Source organism: Aptenodytes patagonicus, chromosome 1 (assembly GCF_965638725.1).
Source record: "Aptenodytes patagonicus chromosome 1, bAptPat1.pri.cur, whole genome shotgun sequence".
Classification (NCBI taxonomy): domain Eukaryota; kingdom Metazoa; phylum Chordata; class Aves; order Sphenisciformes; family Spheniscidae; genus Aptenodytes; species Aptenodytes patagonicus.
The window spans coordinates 3,561,780-3,575,507 of record NC_134949.1 but is presented as its reverse complement, the minus strand read 5'-3'; the positions used below and the strand labels follow the sequence as shown (position 1 = coordinate 3,575,507).

Sequence of the window (13,728 nt, the reverse complement as noted above, 5' to 3'; positions counted from 1 at the left end):
CAACATGGCTCATCAGGGAATCACAGCACAAACTCTGTGCCCCAAATAGGGTTGAATTTTTTCTTCTCACTCCTTGAAAACCAAACAAACGGCTCCAGAAGACATGGGCTCACCCCATGTGTTCATCCCCACCGTGCCCACGCGCTCCTCTGCACCGCGCCGGTGGGTCTGTGCTTCTCCGCTGGCACCTCCCCGGGGCTGACGCCTGCGGCGACGGCAAGGTCAGAGCGAGGGTTTCACATTTCCCAGCCCGGCTGTTTACCCGGCGCTCAGGCTGAATTAAAACAACTGCTAGAGAGTGGCCTGAGTCAACAAGAGATCTGACGGCCACCCGACTCCCGGGCAGGTTCTCCTGCCAACTTCCCAATAAAGAAAGAGAGCCGGGCTTGGGCTCAAGGCACGACCTTCCTTCGCTTCATGTTGTGCATTTATCACTCGTGCTTGGATAGTCCCAGGCACCTGGGACGATGGTGGGCTCCCCAGTGATGGGCACCTCGTTCCCACTGCTGGGTGAAGGTGCTTGTTATGCCTCGTGGGTCAGATGGACGGTTGGGTCTCCCGACCCGTGCGTTGAGCCAACAGGAGCTACAGTCTGCACCCATTGGGGTGCTGAGACCCACGGAGGTTTGCATGGGCAGAGCCCAGACCGTTTCCCAAACCCGCCAGCTATGCAAAAGCAAGGTCTTTCTGCAGTTGTGGCTAATGGGGATCCCACCAGCATGGGTTTGGGGTGAAGGCAAGCGTGGCCAGAGGGTCACAGTAGCTGCAGTCTCCCATATCTGCAGGACATGCTCTGAGCATGGATGCGTTGCATGTCCCTCCCCGTCCTGCTTTAAACACAGATGCTCATTCCAGAGCTGACCAGTTAAATAGCCTTGAAAACCTATCTCACGCAGGGTCCGATCCAGCCCTCCACGCCTGGACAAGCACAGCTCCCTCGGACACGTGCAGGAGCACACGCAACCGCTTCGATCCCTGGCAGCCCGTGCCGCTGCTGCCTTCAGATGCTACTCAAAAATCTGGTCCTTTTGCATTCAGACAGAGTCAGTCATCGACGAAACGGGGTGACTAAGACTCGGCGCTGGCACACGCCGGCCTCATCCCACATTGCCTTGTCTTGTCTTGTTTGCAGCCGGGCCGTTAGCCGCCAAGGCCACCCAACCCCATCGCTGCAAGCAGGACATGGCAGGACATCCAAAGCCAAGCCAGAAAAGGCAACCCCAGGTTTTCCAAAATTTGGACTGGTAAAGCCATGCCCAAAAAAGACCTCTTCCCACCCTCATGTTCTCCACCGAGAAGTTGCCCAAATTGCTGCCATTGCAACAGCCATAAACCATTTAATGGTTTATTAAATTGCTCTCCTATTTACGGCGCCAACGTGTTTGTCTTGGGTTAGTTTCTGAGCAGCTCAGCTGCACCCAAAAATTACGAAAAGAAAAAAAAGGAGAGGGGAAGCACGGCAGCCACCAGGGGAGATTTCACGTTTAAGAGAACCGAAGGCTTCACTGACTGCATCCCCCCATGTACGTGTTCTTCACAGCCGGTAGGAGGAGGAAATCCATTCCCTGCCTTTGGCAAATCAACCTTGGAGAAACAAATAAACACAAAAATCACTGCTGGCAGGTGCCTCTTCTGTCTCAACTCGTCCTGCTCAGGTTGGTTCAACAACACGGAGATTTCGGCGGCGAAGCCACTTCCGAGTCCCTCTTCCCACCCCAAAGCCTTGTTCTCAGCTGTGAACGGGATCCAGCCCTCCAGCTAGGAAATGGACCCAGGCTGGGGAAAAAAAAAAAAAAACACCTTTTTTTTTCTTCATTATTTTAATTTTTTTGCAAAGGGAGTGTTGCTTCGTAAGCACGGATCCATCCCCGGAGCACTGGTGTTGGCACAAAGCCAGGCAGCATCCCGCGGTGCCGGGGGTGGAGGGGCTTCGTCGGACTGCCCAAGCCCAAATCGCAGCCTCAGCTGCGTCCCACTGTTCCTGTTAGAAATCCCTTGCTAAGAAGGAGGATTTCTAAGAAAATCAGTGAGCGGGAGGAAAAACAAGTCAAAAACCTCAGATTTCTGCCCTGGGCATGCTAGAGTCTCCTATTAGCATCAAGGTGGGATGCTCGCCTGGATCATACCTGGGATGAAGGGACAAGTTTCCTCCGAACAAATTTGTATCAGTGACTAAGGAGCCTTTATTCTCCACTTGTGCAGGATAACCCGGCAGTGCCTGTCTGCATTTTTAGGGGCAGAATAATTTAGTCTCCTTGGGCCGGGCACTCAGTCCCTGCCTTCAAGCCCACGAGCAAGACACGCGCAGTGCAACCCATCCTCCTGCTTATCCCCTGGCAGAAGCGGCCGGAGCATCCTGGCTCCAGAGAGACCGAAACTAGGAAGTCACATCCCTCCTTGGGGCTTGTGGCCAGATCTGGGTGCAGGAGGCAAGACACCCAATTTTTCTGCCAGTACCGCTGGGAGAAAAACACCTCCTGTCCCGGCGTGTTATCCCTGTTGTTTACCAGGCTCAGCTGTTCTCCAGCTTTCCTGGAAATAGCCAGAAAGCCCGGCAGCCCCCTGGCACCCGCGATAGCTGCTCATGCCCCTTTCGCATGTCTCTGGAGGAGGCTGCAGCTGCTGGGAGGGACGGTGGCAGTGCTGGGTGACGGCGAGGTCAGGAAAGCAGAGCCCGGCAGCGTTTCCTCCCTGCGTGCACGTGAACGGGGCATGCACAGCCCGTGCGGCTTCCCGGGGCTGGCACGTGCTCGGGCAGCCCTGCGTCCCCACCGTCCCTCTCGGGCGGCCGAGCGTGGGCTCCCACCAGCGGCCCCATGCCAGCGGGCCGTGCACGGCCGAAAAATAATAAATAAACCAGTAAAAAAGTTCACCTCGCTGCCCTGCAAAAGGCTCTCCCCGCGTCAGGTTGGACAAACAAGCACCGGAGCTGACTGCTAAGGCGTCAGGGAGGGGAATAAATCAGGTTGTCTGAAGGGTTGCAGCCATTTAGCACCAGCCCTGCCGTGTCCCTGCCCAAACGTCGGCTGCCGAGGACTGCCAGCCCCACCAGGCCAGCCCGAACCGGGGCTGGGGCTGCGCAGGAACACAGCAGCACTTCCTTTTCCCAGCGGATTTGTCGTCACCCCTTCCCCAGCCCCGAAGCAGCATCATTTCTCCCCAAGCCATTTCACAGGGAGACATTTGTCCGTCTCAGACTCCCCACCCTGTCCTCAAACAACCTATTCCAGGGCTGAGCAAAGCTTTCCCCGATTTCCAACCCACATCTCCCCGGGTGGGTTTTAACACCCTGCTCCTACCCACGTAGGTTGATTTTGAAGCTCCGCGTTGCACTACGGTAAGGCCTGGACCAGAGATGCACACCAAAATGTACCAACATGGGGGACACACTGCAGGATGCTCTGGCACAGCCAGGTTTGATGCAGGAGTGCTGGATCTGCAGACAAGAGCAACTAAAGCCACAATCACAGCGGCCTCCAGTGTATCGCTGCACCCTCCCGTGCCTCAGTTTCCCCTGCCTTGAGTGATAAAGCTGGAAATCGTCCAACAAGGACTGAAGGACTGGGGAGAGGGGGAAAAAAAAACTCAGCAGCCAGCTATGAACCAAGAGCATGATGCCCCTGGAGATTAAAAAAAAAACAAAAAAAAGAAAAACCAAAAGGAAAGCCCAATTCCAGGGAGTTTTGGCAGGAGGGTGGTATAGAAAATGCAGGAGATTGGGTTTTCTGACCCAGGAAGGATATGTCTCACTCTGGCCAGGGAAGGGCATGTCTCACTCCCGGCCCCATGCTTTTGGGAAGAGGTTTAACTGGGGATGGAAAACACCAAGGACATATTTCCAACCCGGGATATATGGGAGGGCATAAAGTGAGAGTGGTTTTGTGCTCCAGGAAGGAGAAACGCGGAGGCGGGGGAAACCTGGGAACAGCTTTCAGTTTGAAAAAGGATGTCATAAAGAAAATGATAGCTGTCCTCGATAGCAAGGAAGATTTAAAGTAGACAGAGGGAAAGTTGCCCAGGTATTAGGAGAAGCCTAATACCTCTTGGGAAGACAAGGAATCCCCCAGGGGAGAACACAAGGAAAATTTGAAACTGCTTGTGTAGGTTTGATCTTGACTCCCAACCAGGGCCTGTCCGCTATCGCCTTTTTTTTTTCAGCGTTAAAATGTGGTTATGCAGGGGAAAAAAAAGTGGGGTGCCCTGCAGAGGCGTGCACGCCTGCGCGTGCGTGTGTGCACGCACGCACCAGGCAAACAGGGATCACGCCTCGCCGGCTGCTGGTTTTGAAATCCTCCCACATCCCTCCACGAAAAACCCGTGGTCATCTGATTTAAAGCCTTTGGAGTCGTTTTATGCCGAGATGAATTTCTCCATCACCGAGGGTGTGTTAGGGAAGGGTTCGGCATGTCAGCCGCCCTGCTGGCATGGGCTCCTGATGGCAAGAGGAATGTCAGAGACTGCGGGATGCCAGCTGGAGATGTGGCCCGGGGGGTGTCGGTGGTGTGATCTGAGAACTGGGGTGAAGTCCAAGCCCATGCTGAGCTCCCAGCAGAGGGGTCGGAACCCTTCTCCATGGTCCAAGCCCAGCCTAGCCCAGCCAGCTCGGCTTTTCCTATATAACATGGCCACCAAGCCCAGTCTTCAGTCGGCGGCGTGGATAGAAAGCACGGGGCCGTGCCTGTTCACCATGTAAATACAGCACAGGAGAGTCCTCCTCCATCCACGCAGGAGTGAGGCAAGACACCAAGAGGAAGGTTTTCCAGCGTTCCAACTTGATCGGTGGGTTGCTGGCCCTGGGAAGGCAGGTTACAGGCATATCTGCCTGCTCCCAGGTTAGGATATGAGGAGATGCTATCAGCGACTGCATCTTTACGTGGTTTCAATTCCCAGACTCAGGAAGTCTGAGAGGCTGTAACAACCTATCTCTTCCCACCGGCTGGTTTCTGCGGAGCGATCGGGGTGCAAAGCGGGTCCCAAAAACCCCCACTGGACCTTACAGCTCCCCCACAGGGAGCTGCACACCCTTTACAAGCTTCCTTCCCCAGCTGCAAGTTGGGGGGTGGTCCCACCTCCAGCTGCTGGCGGCGAAGGACATCCCACCTCCCCACCACAGCCTGGCATGTCCTCCCCTGCACCAACGCCATGAGACGTGGTGGGCTTTGCTGCTTGGTTGTGCACGACCCCATGAGCACCATCGGGAACACAACTGCTAGGCACAGTGGCTCCTTAAACCCATTAAAAACTCTCAAAGAGGGGTCGTAAACGCTAAAGAAAGCGTAATGTCAAAGAGGCAGTGGAGACGTCATGCTCACCAAGTGCTTTCTTGGAGCTGCAGGGAGCAGGGGTGTGCTGGGAGGGGTGTGATGGGGGGACAGACACCTGCTCCTTTGGGTCATTTACTCGTGTTTCACTCGAGGCCAGTGAGGTGAAAGGGGATGAAACGAAACCAAGAGCCAGAAGGAAAATATCCTGGCAAGAAAGACCAGCCAGGGGGCAAAGCAGGACACGAGGGGGTTTCTAGCCTTCCAGGAAAGGTGTTCATTGAAAACAAGGCGATGCTTTGACTCAGGCACGAGCCGGTGAGTCAGGAGAACCGGGGCCAGCTCTGCCGCACATTTCCTCCCTGCCCTTTGAGCAGACGGCTGCAAGCAGACGCCCACGCCGTCACCGTCACCATCACGGCCCCCGCGGGGAGCTGTGGTGAGCAGGACCCCCCCCCCCCCCAAGCAGCTTCTGACTCCCCGCTCGGCTTCTCCCCATCTGTGTCGCTTGGAGGCGTTGCTCATCGGTGCTCATAAATCCTCCCCGGTGCCTTTGATGGGAAGCACTGGGTAAAAAGTTTTCCAAGCCTGCCAGGAAAACACGACATCGAGGAGCGACGGGTGATGTAACCAGCAAATGCAGCAGCATGTGGATTTGCAGGGCATTGCCAGCAAGCCAGACAGCAGCCCAAAGTGACAGAATTATCCCTTTTAATACCAAAAAGCTGCAGAAAGGCAAATCTCCGCCCTTAGCTGTAATCACTCTGCAAAAGCAGTTTCCCATCAGAGGGTGTTATAATCTGACTCTCTGCAGGAGTTGTGATATTAAGGAACTGCTCGATTGAGAAGGGGACACGCAGCAGAAATAATAATGACAGGATGTGGCACCGTCCTGCCCTTTCCCTTCACGCTCACGTGCAAAAGGCACCTCTGCTCCTGCTAACAAGAGCCTCCTTGACCTCAGCAAGCAGAAACGAGACCAGAAGACGTCACAACTTCTGCTAACAGAGAGTGAAAAGGCTTAATAAAGAGCAGGATTGTTATAGCAGCCGGGCTGCCTACCCACTCCTCCCACCACGTGGCTGGAAATTACAGCGCTTGGTGGCAGAAATCACCTCCACAAAGTCGTCCCCACCTGCCAAAACAATTCCTGTTATCACTTTTCCCGCTGTATAATAGCTTCTGCCACCTTTGGATAGGAGCTGCTCACAGGAGATTGCTCTGGCGGCCACCGGCAGAGAGGAGCCACGGGAAGGTGGACACCAACAGGGCTTTGTGCAGGTCTACCAGGTGCTCTTCTCCACCCAGCGTTGTGAGATGCTGCAAACCTCCATGCAGAGAAGCACCCCATCGTAGCTGGGACGTGGTGGTTGAGAAACATCCAACACAACATGTCTGCAGTGGGGTCAGTAAATGCGACACACAGTGAGGTCTCTTTGCAGAGCAGCTCTGTGCCCTGCAAGCATCCCGAGGGCTGGATTTGGGGGTTGCTGTTATAGAGTCTCCATGATCTCCAAACAACTTGGCTGAAGGTGAGTGAATAGGTCCTTGAGGAGGTAGGTGTGATGTGGGGAGGAAGGACCCTGGGAAGATTAGGGCTGTTTTTTCAAACCTCATGCTCCCCGCTGCGCGGTGGGTGCTCAGCTCCTCCAGCCCCCTGCTAGCCCTAAGGTCGTATTCATCTCAGCTGCGTGCTGCCAGCTTGGACCCAAGTGCCTGGCTCTCCTTGAGGTCAGTGGCGATGGAGAGGTTGCCACTGGGGCCATTGAGCCTATCCATCATCAAAGCACCCTCTCTGGGCCTGCCCATTCATTGCCTCCCGGAGGGACCTGGACGTCTGGCTTACGCTGCACACCTCACTCCGGAGGGCTAAGGAAGGTGAGAGCCATCTCACCCCATGTGACATCCGCAAGGACGCCCAGCAGATCGCTCTCAGCCTGGGAAGAGATGTTTAATCCAACTCACGTGTGCAGTGATCACAAGGCACCGCTTGCTTTCCTATTGCCAGCCCGGCAGATGAAGGACAGAGCTCAGGTTTCGGCCTCAGACCCCTCAGGAGCTCCCCGACCGCTGTGCTTGTGCTTTTTCCAGCGTTCCTCCTTCTTCTCTTGCCTCTGCACGCTGTGGCTGCTCCTCCAGATGCTGCACAGGATCCAATGCTGGTCCATCGTGCCCATGGCTCTTCTAATCTCCACCTTGCTATGAGCTCTTCTCATTTATCCTGCGAAGACAGCGTGCTCAGCCCAGTCGGCTGCAGTCGTCCAAGCTCTGCCTCTGTCTGGGGTTGCGCTGGTGTCGCAGAACCGCAGCTGATGTCCATGTCAGCAGAGGGACGTGGCAGGGACACGGCATCCACCGTCACCTCTCCAAACCACAGCCCGCGTCTATCCAGGCCCACCTCTGCCACCAGCACGATCCTCCTCGGCGGTCCCAGAGAAGACCATCAACGGACAAAATCAACACCGACAACTCCAGAATCTGCCCCCTCATCTAGCAGGGCCCCGAGTCCTCTTTCTTGCCCAACTCAAGCCATGCATCACCCCACAGGATCAGTAACATGCCCTGATGACTGATGATCCAAGCAGCACCCAACAGGTCCCCCCGTCCAACAGTTCAAAGCCAACCTACACCTTTATATATACCCATAAATATATATATTCATGGTGCCATGCCTTTTTTTCAGCTGGGAAGCGCCATGCATCTGTCATGCCCTTGCCAACTTGCTAATGGCTGTGCCCATACCCCGGGGAGCTGGTCGCTCCCAGCATCATGCGTTCGATCTCTGCTCGCTGGCTTTCAGTCTTATCTCCAGCTCCTTCCCAGGCAGCAACACCACCAGGATTTCATTTGTCCTTTGACAAATGACAAACGTCCCGCTCTCTGGCAATACCCTGGCTGCTTATCACCTGCACGCTCCCAGGCTTCCTCGCATCAGCCGCAGTAATTAAATCACATTTTTCAGGCGGGGTGAACGGCATTTTAGGTGAAAGCTCCCAACGCCTCCTGCCAGTAGAGCTGTAGCCACGGATGGGGCTTTGCCAGGGTAACGGCACCGCTTGGGGACCAGGACTTTCTCCAGCGCTCCCAGCTGATGCGGTGATGCTGCTAGAAATTAATTCCTGCCCTAAGCTCATTCCTTCTAGCTGTCCTCGAGCATCTCTGCTAGAAATACCTTTCTTTAATATCTGAAACTGCCAAATGCCTTGAGGTCGGCTAAGTGGCAACTGCTGTACAGACATGAAGTGCAGATCCTGGGGCAATGCCACTGGCTACGATGCCCAGAGAGAAAGGAGGCAGAAAAGAGTCAGGACAATGAGGATTTAGCAGAGACTTGTCAGGGAGACCCAGAAAAGTGATGCCAAAGCTGCAAGCGGTGAGAAGCTGTCAGAGCTAGGGTGGAGTTTGCATTATACTCCCCAGGACATGCCATTTCCACACACAGGGGTGTGCAAAGACAGCTCAGGGCCTCCAAAATGCACATCTTGAAGTCTCCCTGTGCCTCAAGCTACCTGGGGTTTGCAGAGCAGCAGCCTTTAGGCAGAGCCTCATCTTTGCACCCCGGATCTGGGTGGCGGTGAGCAAGCTCTGGGGTGAGATGCTGCTCCCAAAAGGCTCCCAAAGGAAAGGCTCAGCCTTCTCGCCGAGCTGGCTGGAGTCCTCATTTTCCTCTGGGAGGATCGGGCAGGCATCCTGACTCCAATCCGGCTGAGGCCACCACCTTCAGCAAGGATTTTTAACGCACCAAGTTGAACTACAGGGAAAATATCTTCATGCCCGACTCTCCTGCAAACTAAGGATATGCACAGCTCACTCTGTGCAGCTTTTGAAGGGCAGCCAGAAGACTGTGCTCTCCACAACCCTCCTGCCTGGTGGCTTATAGATGTGCCCTTGGGAAGCCCAGACAGCCCAGCTGCAGCCACCGAGCAGTGCTCTAGGCACGGCTGGTGACATGGAGTCCCACCAACCCAACAGGATGCTCTCAGCTGGGGTCACGCCTGCACAGACTGCAGCCAGGCCTTACAGAGAACCTCTACAAGCATTGTCATGTCAAACTCACACAGTCTATTCTAGTCTAAGCGAGTCTTACAGTCTCCATCTGCAAGAAGTAGGGGTCCTTGGAGGGTCTCCAGCATGAGCTGAGCATGCACGTGCACAAGCAGTGGACAAAACCCATCCACGCTGGCCTCTGTGCCATGTTGGACCTTCCCAAGGTGGAGCTGCAAGCTGATGCAGGGAGCTGCTGGCAGCTGCTCTGGCATTTCAAGGTTGACCTCTAGAGGAAGTTTGTAGAGGAGGTATGGCTGCGAGGGTGACACAACGGTTGCAGAACCGAATTGCCCATAGCAGGGTCCCGAGGACTTGCAGGTTAGCTGTGCCCCAGGTATCTAGCAGCGACGGCAAGCACGGTACGGTGCCCCAGCAAATAGGTCCTCCCCAATTCAGGTGTGCTGGGCAAGACCGCATGGAAATGCATCCTCATTACTGCAAACCCACCATGTGTCCCCAGGTGCTGGAGACCTGCCCATCGTTTTTATCACTGGGATCCCTGCTGAGGCTGCAGCGGGAGCTGCACGCGAGCTGCCCTCCAACATGGGAAGCTCCCCCCGGCTCTCCGTGCTCACCCCCAAGGGCTCAGTGCTTTTAAAGCCTGACACACTCTGCTTTCCTCCAACCGCCCACCCCCCAGCATCTCTCCTTCTGCTTTAAACGAATCCGTTTATCACCTAAAATTAAATCAAGACCTGAAGACTGCTGCGCTGTCAAGATGCGAGGGTGTGAACCACATCACGCTTCATTGAGCCTTAAAAGGCAACATAAATCTCCACGCCTGAGATCATGGGCTCTGTGAACATCACTGCGGGCAAACTGCCGCACGCCCAAAACGTCCTCCCCAGAGCAGGGAGAGATGAGAAAAACAAATCCAGCCCTCTCCCAAATTTTCATTTCCTCCCTGCTGCCCTTTCATGCCATGCCAGCCTCAGTGTGTAACATCCCTGCAGCGGTACCCTCCGCCCCTGCCCCAGCACTGCCAGCCCCTGGCACGGCACTGGGCTGCCCACCGGTCCGGAGACGCCTCTCTGCTTCAGCAAAGCACCTGGGTTAGAGGCTGAGCAGCATCTTCTCCCCATGTCCTTGCACGCCCCGACTTACCCTGCCTCCCCTGGCCTTTGTGGCTCCTGGAGAAGACTTTTTCCCCTCTGTTTCTCCTCCCAGTAGAGCTGCTAGGACGAGGAGCCACAACAAGCATCCTGCTCTGGGCCCAACCATGCTTGCACTATGATACCCGCCTCGGATGAGGAGGAGGCGACATTAAGGGCCTCCGCTTCACAGCGGGCCAGGGAGGATGGAAAACTCATCCATGCACCCGGGGGGAAGCACAGGAGCAGCCGTCAGGGCTTTAGGTCTCATAGCTGGGTCCTTCTTGCCCCACGCCTCCAAGCCAGGGGATGGCAGGGGGGATTTCTGCCAGCTGCTGGGATGGAGTTTTTGGGAAAAGAGGTGGTTTGGGGTGCAGATCGGAGAGCACCACGGCGTGAAAGAGGGCTGCCCAGGTGGGCTACCCCTCTCAAAAGCCATTTACCTCCCCGGTCTCTCCTCCCAGGCTCCCAACCGCACAGCTCCTCCAGCTGAGCATCTCCCAAGGACCACCACAAACGCACGCAGGTTGCCGGTTCTCAGCCTCCATCGCCCAAAACAACCCCCGGCAATAACCCCCCGGCCCAGAACCTACCCCCCCACCCCCCCACCCCCCGCTTCCCTCTCCTCCTCAGCCCTTGCACCACCCAGAGCGGCTTATTCCCCCAGAGCAAGGAGAGACGAAAAACCCCACAGCCAAGGGAAGGTGGAGGGGAGACAGCTGTCTTTCGCAGGCTGCATTTCTACGCCCCCCCCCCCCCCCAACTCCAGCATCGTGGGGTGTCCCCCATCCTCCCCCGAAAGCCAGCGGTGCAGCAAAGCCAGGCAGAGCCCGGTGCTCCCATCTCCCACCCCCGCAAGGAAGCACCGCACGGGGCACAGAGCCCAGCCCCAGCCCCGGTCCCCCAGATCCCCCCCCCCGGCCGGGGGAGCATCCCGGGGTGCTGTCCCCCCATCCAGCCCCTACCTTTGCGGAACGGCATGGGGCGGGCGGGAGGCAGGGCTGCGCTCGGACGCTTGGGTTCCGCGGTCGCGGATGCCTTGTTCTTATAGATATATATTTTTTTTTCTTCTTCTGTATTTATATTTTCTTCCTTCCTCCTCCTCCTTCTTTTAGAAGGAAACGGACTTATTTGGGCAAAGCCCAGCAGAAACCAGCGTCATGTGGGGGCAGGCACTGCAGAAAGGAGGAAGCTCTTGCAATTTCGGAGCTTTTAACCCTTCGCTTCCCGGAGACAGCAGGACTGGGAGAGAGGTGGCAGGGACAGGACAAGTTGCTGACGGCCTTAGAAAGGGATGGAAGGCACTGGGGACTGGTTTTTGGTTTGGCTTGTGGTGGTTTTTTTTCCTGGTAGGACCAGTGCAGAACTAAGTGTAATGGATGTGGGTGGGATAATGGGGTTTTGGCCTCCCACATCACCTCTGCTGGTCTTCTGAGCTCAGCAGAGGACCGATTCCATCTTCCCTGTGGTGGCACTGGGCCAAGCTGGGAAAACTCAACTGCTTCCAACACCAGGGAACCAGAAACTCAGATCCCCCTGCTTAGCATCTCCCGCCTGCCCTTGCACAGGCTGGACCATCCAAGGCCGAGGCAATTGGAGGTTCAGATCCTGCTGTGCCAACCCCCGTGCTGAGGATGTGCAAATCCCCCTCTCCTGGGATGACAGCAGGGACAGCCGGCGTGGGGCTGGAATGAGCCGTGAGCTGAGCCCAGAGTTCTGGAGCGCAATCAGGTCTGTCTGGCTTAATCTCTACCTTTCAACCTGCAGCTCAGGTTGCAGCAGGAGGTGAAGGTGGAACATTACCGCCTGGGAGAGTTGTTTATTTTTACTGTGGTTCCTTTACTGCCCTCCCTGAAGGTAGAAAGAGGCATTGGCTTGGAGCTAGTTCAGGAGAAACTCCTTAAGCTACGCAGGACTGGACCCCGTCCTTCCACCTTGGTGGTGAACAGCAATACCATGAGCTCTCTGCTGTGTCTGCTCCCTGCAGAACCACTCCTCCCTCCTGGAGTCACCAAGACCTTCCTCAAACCATCCCTGTGCCGGTGGCCATGGTGGTATAAAGCCTCCCTGCCCATCTACTGCAGGCTCCAGCCCCATCCAGACCACCATGATGGTCAAGGTGAGCACTCTTCATCCGCTCCAGTGCAGAGTCTGCCAGGTTTGGCTTAAACCCCCCTGGAGAAACCTCTTTAAGCCAGTGGGTGACGAGCCCTCAAAAAAATGCCCCCTGGGCTCTGTTACAAGAGCTGTAACTCCAGCAGGGATGGCAGGGACATCAGTGGCTTACATGGCATTGCTGTCTCTGCCCTGCACTGGGAGGGATGGCTGCTGCACGTGGAGATGTCCTCACCGTGTGAGGGACAAAAGCATAGAAGATTTGGTGGCATAGGCTGCTGGGCTTCCTGCCAGCGACTGGAACCAGCTGCAGCAGCTGGTTTCTACCCTGTCCCCAGGGAACAGGGCAGGACATGCTGGGGCTGGGTCTCTCCCCAGGCAAATTGAGCGGGTAACCATTTTCTTGGGGAAAAATTATCCAAAAATGGAATTTCCCGGGACATTTAGCAACCCTAAAGGGCTGCAGGCTGGGAAAATTCAAGGCAGCTGGGCTAGACGTCCACGTGCCGCTGCCAGACATAGCCCAGCAGGTAAAGCGGAGTCCTTCTTTGTTGCACGTGGCCCAACACCCACATGCAGAAGGACACCCCAGCCATGCCCGAGGCCAGGGCGGCACAACAGCAACCTGCCTTTCACTGCATTTTCCAGCAGAAGCAGCCAGTACTTTCTAGAGGCAGTTCAGCAAGCCCTGATGCTACTCCACAGCCTGTGAAGCCCCTCTCGTGCCCTTCAGGCTCCTTCCACCCCTTGCTGGAGGCTGCTGAGCCCCACTCCGCGCACAGGCTCTTGCGCCGCACGGCCCTGGCTTCTCCTTGCAGCCATTCCAGCACAGCTCGTGGCTGAGAAATGGGGACCAACTAAAGGGAGAGGGAGAAGCCGGCACTGCCCCGGCTTGCTCAGGGAGCCCAAGCGAGCAGAGCTGCTCACAAGCGCCAGCATCTACCCATGATGGTCCCTGTGCAGGATCCGGTCCCAGGCAGGCAGGAGCAGGCACAGGGCGGGCACCTCCTGCAAGGGTTGGCAGCTTGACCTAACGCTGTGTCTCCAAGCATCCTGGATCCCCGGGGCATCGCGGAGGGCGTGCTGTCATCTTGCTGATAAAACTTTTCCCCCCCCGAGTTGTTGGCCTCATTCCCTGTCTACCACCCAGGAGCTCTGCTGATCCACCCCCAGCAGGAACGGGAGCCCGACTCGAACCCAGTGCTGTACTCAGG

At 56.2% G+C, this 13,728-nt stretch overlaps 1 protein-coding gene across 1 annotated transcript in view; it reads right to left on the bottom strand.

Moving 5' to 3' along the window:
- Window positions 1-11,422, bottom strand: part of PFKFB3 (6-phosphofructo-2-kinase/fructose-2,6-biphosphatase 3) — a 44,982-nt gene extending 33,560 nt beyond the window's left edge. The window contains exon 1 of the mRNA XM_076348741.1: window positions 11,365-11,422. Coding sequence (XP_076204856.1) covers window positions 11,365-11,380 — 16 coding nt within the window. The 5' untranslated portion in view covers window positions 11,381-11,422. The remainder of the gene's footprint in view (window positions 1-11,364) is intronic.
- Between the last annotated feature and the right edge of the window lie 2,306 nt (window positions 11,423-13,728).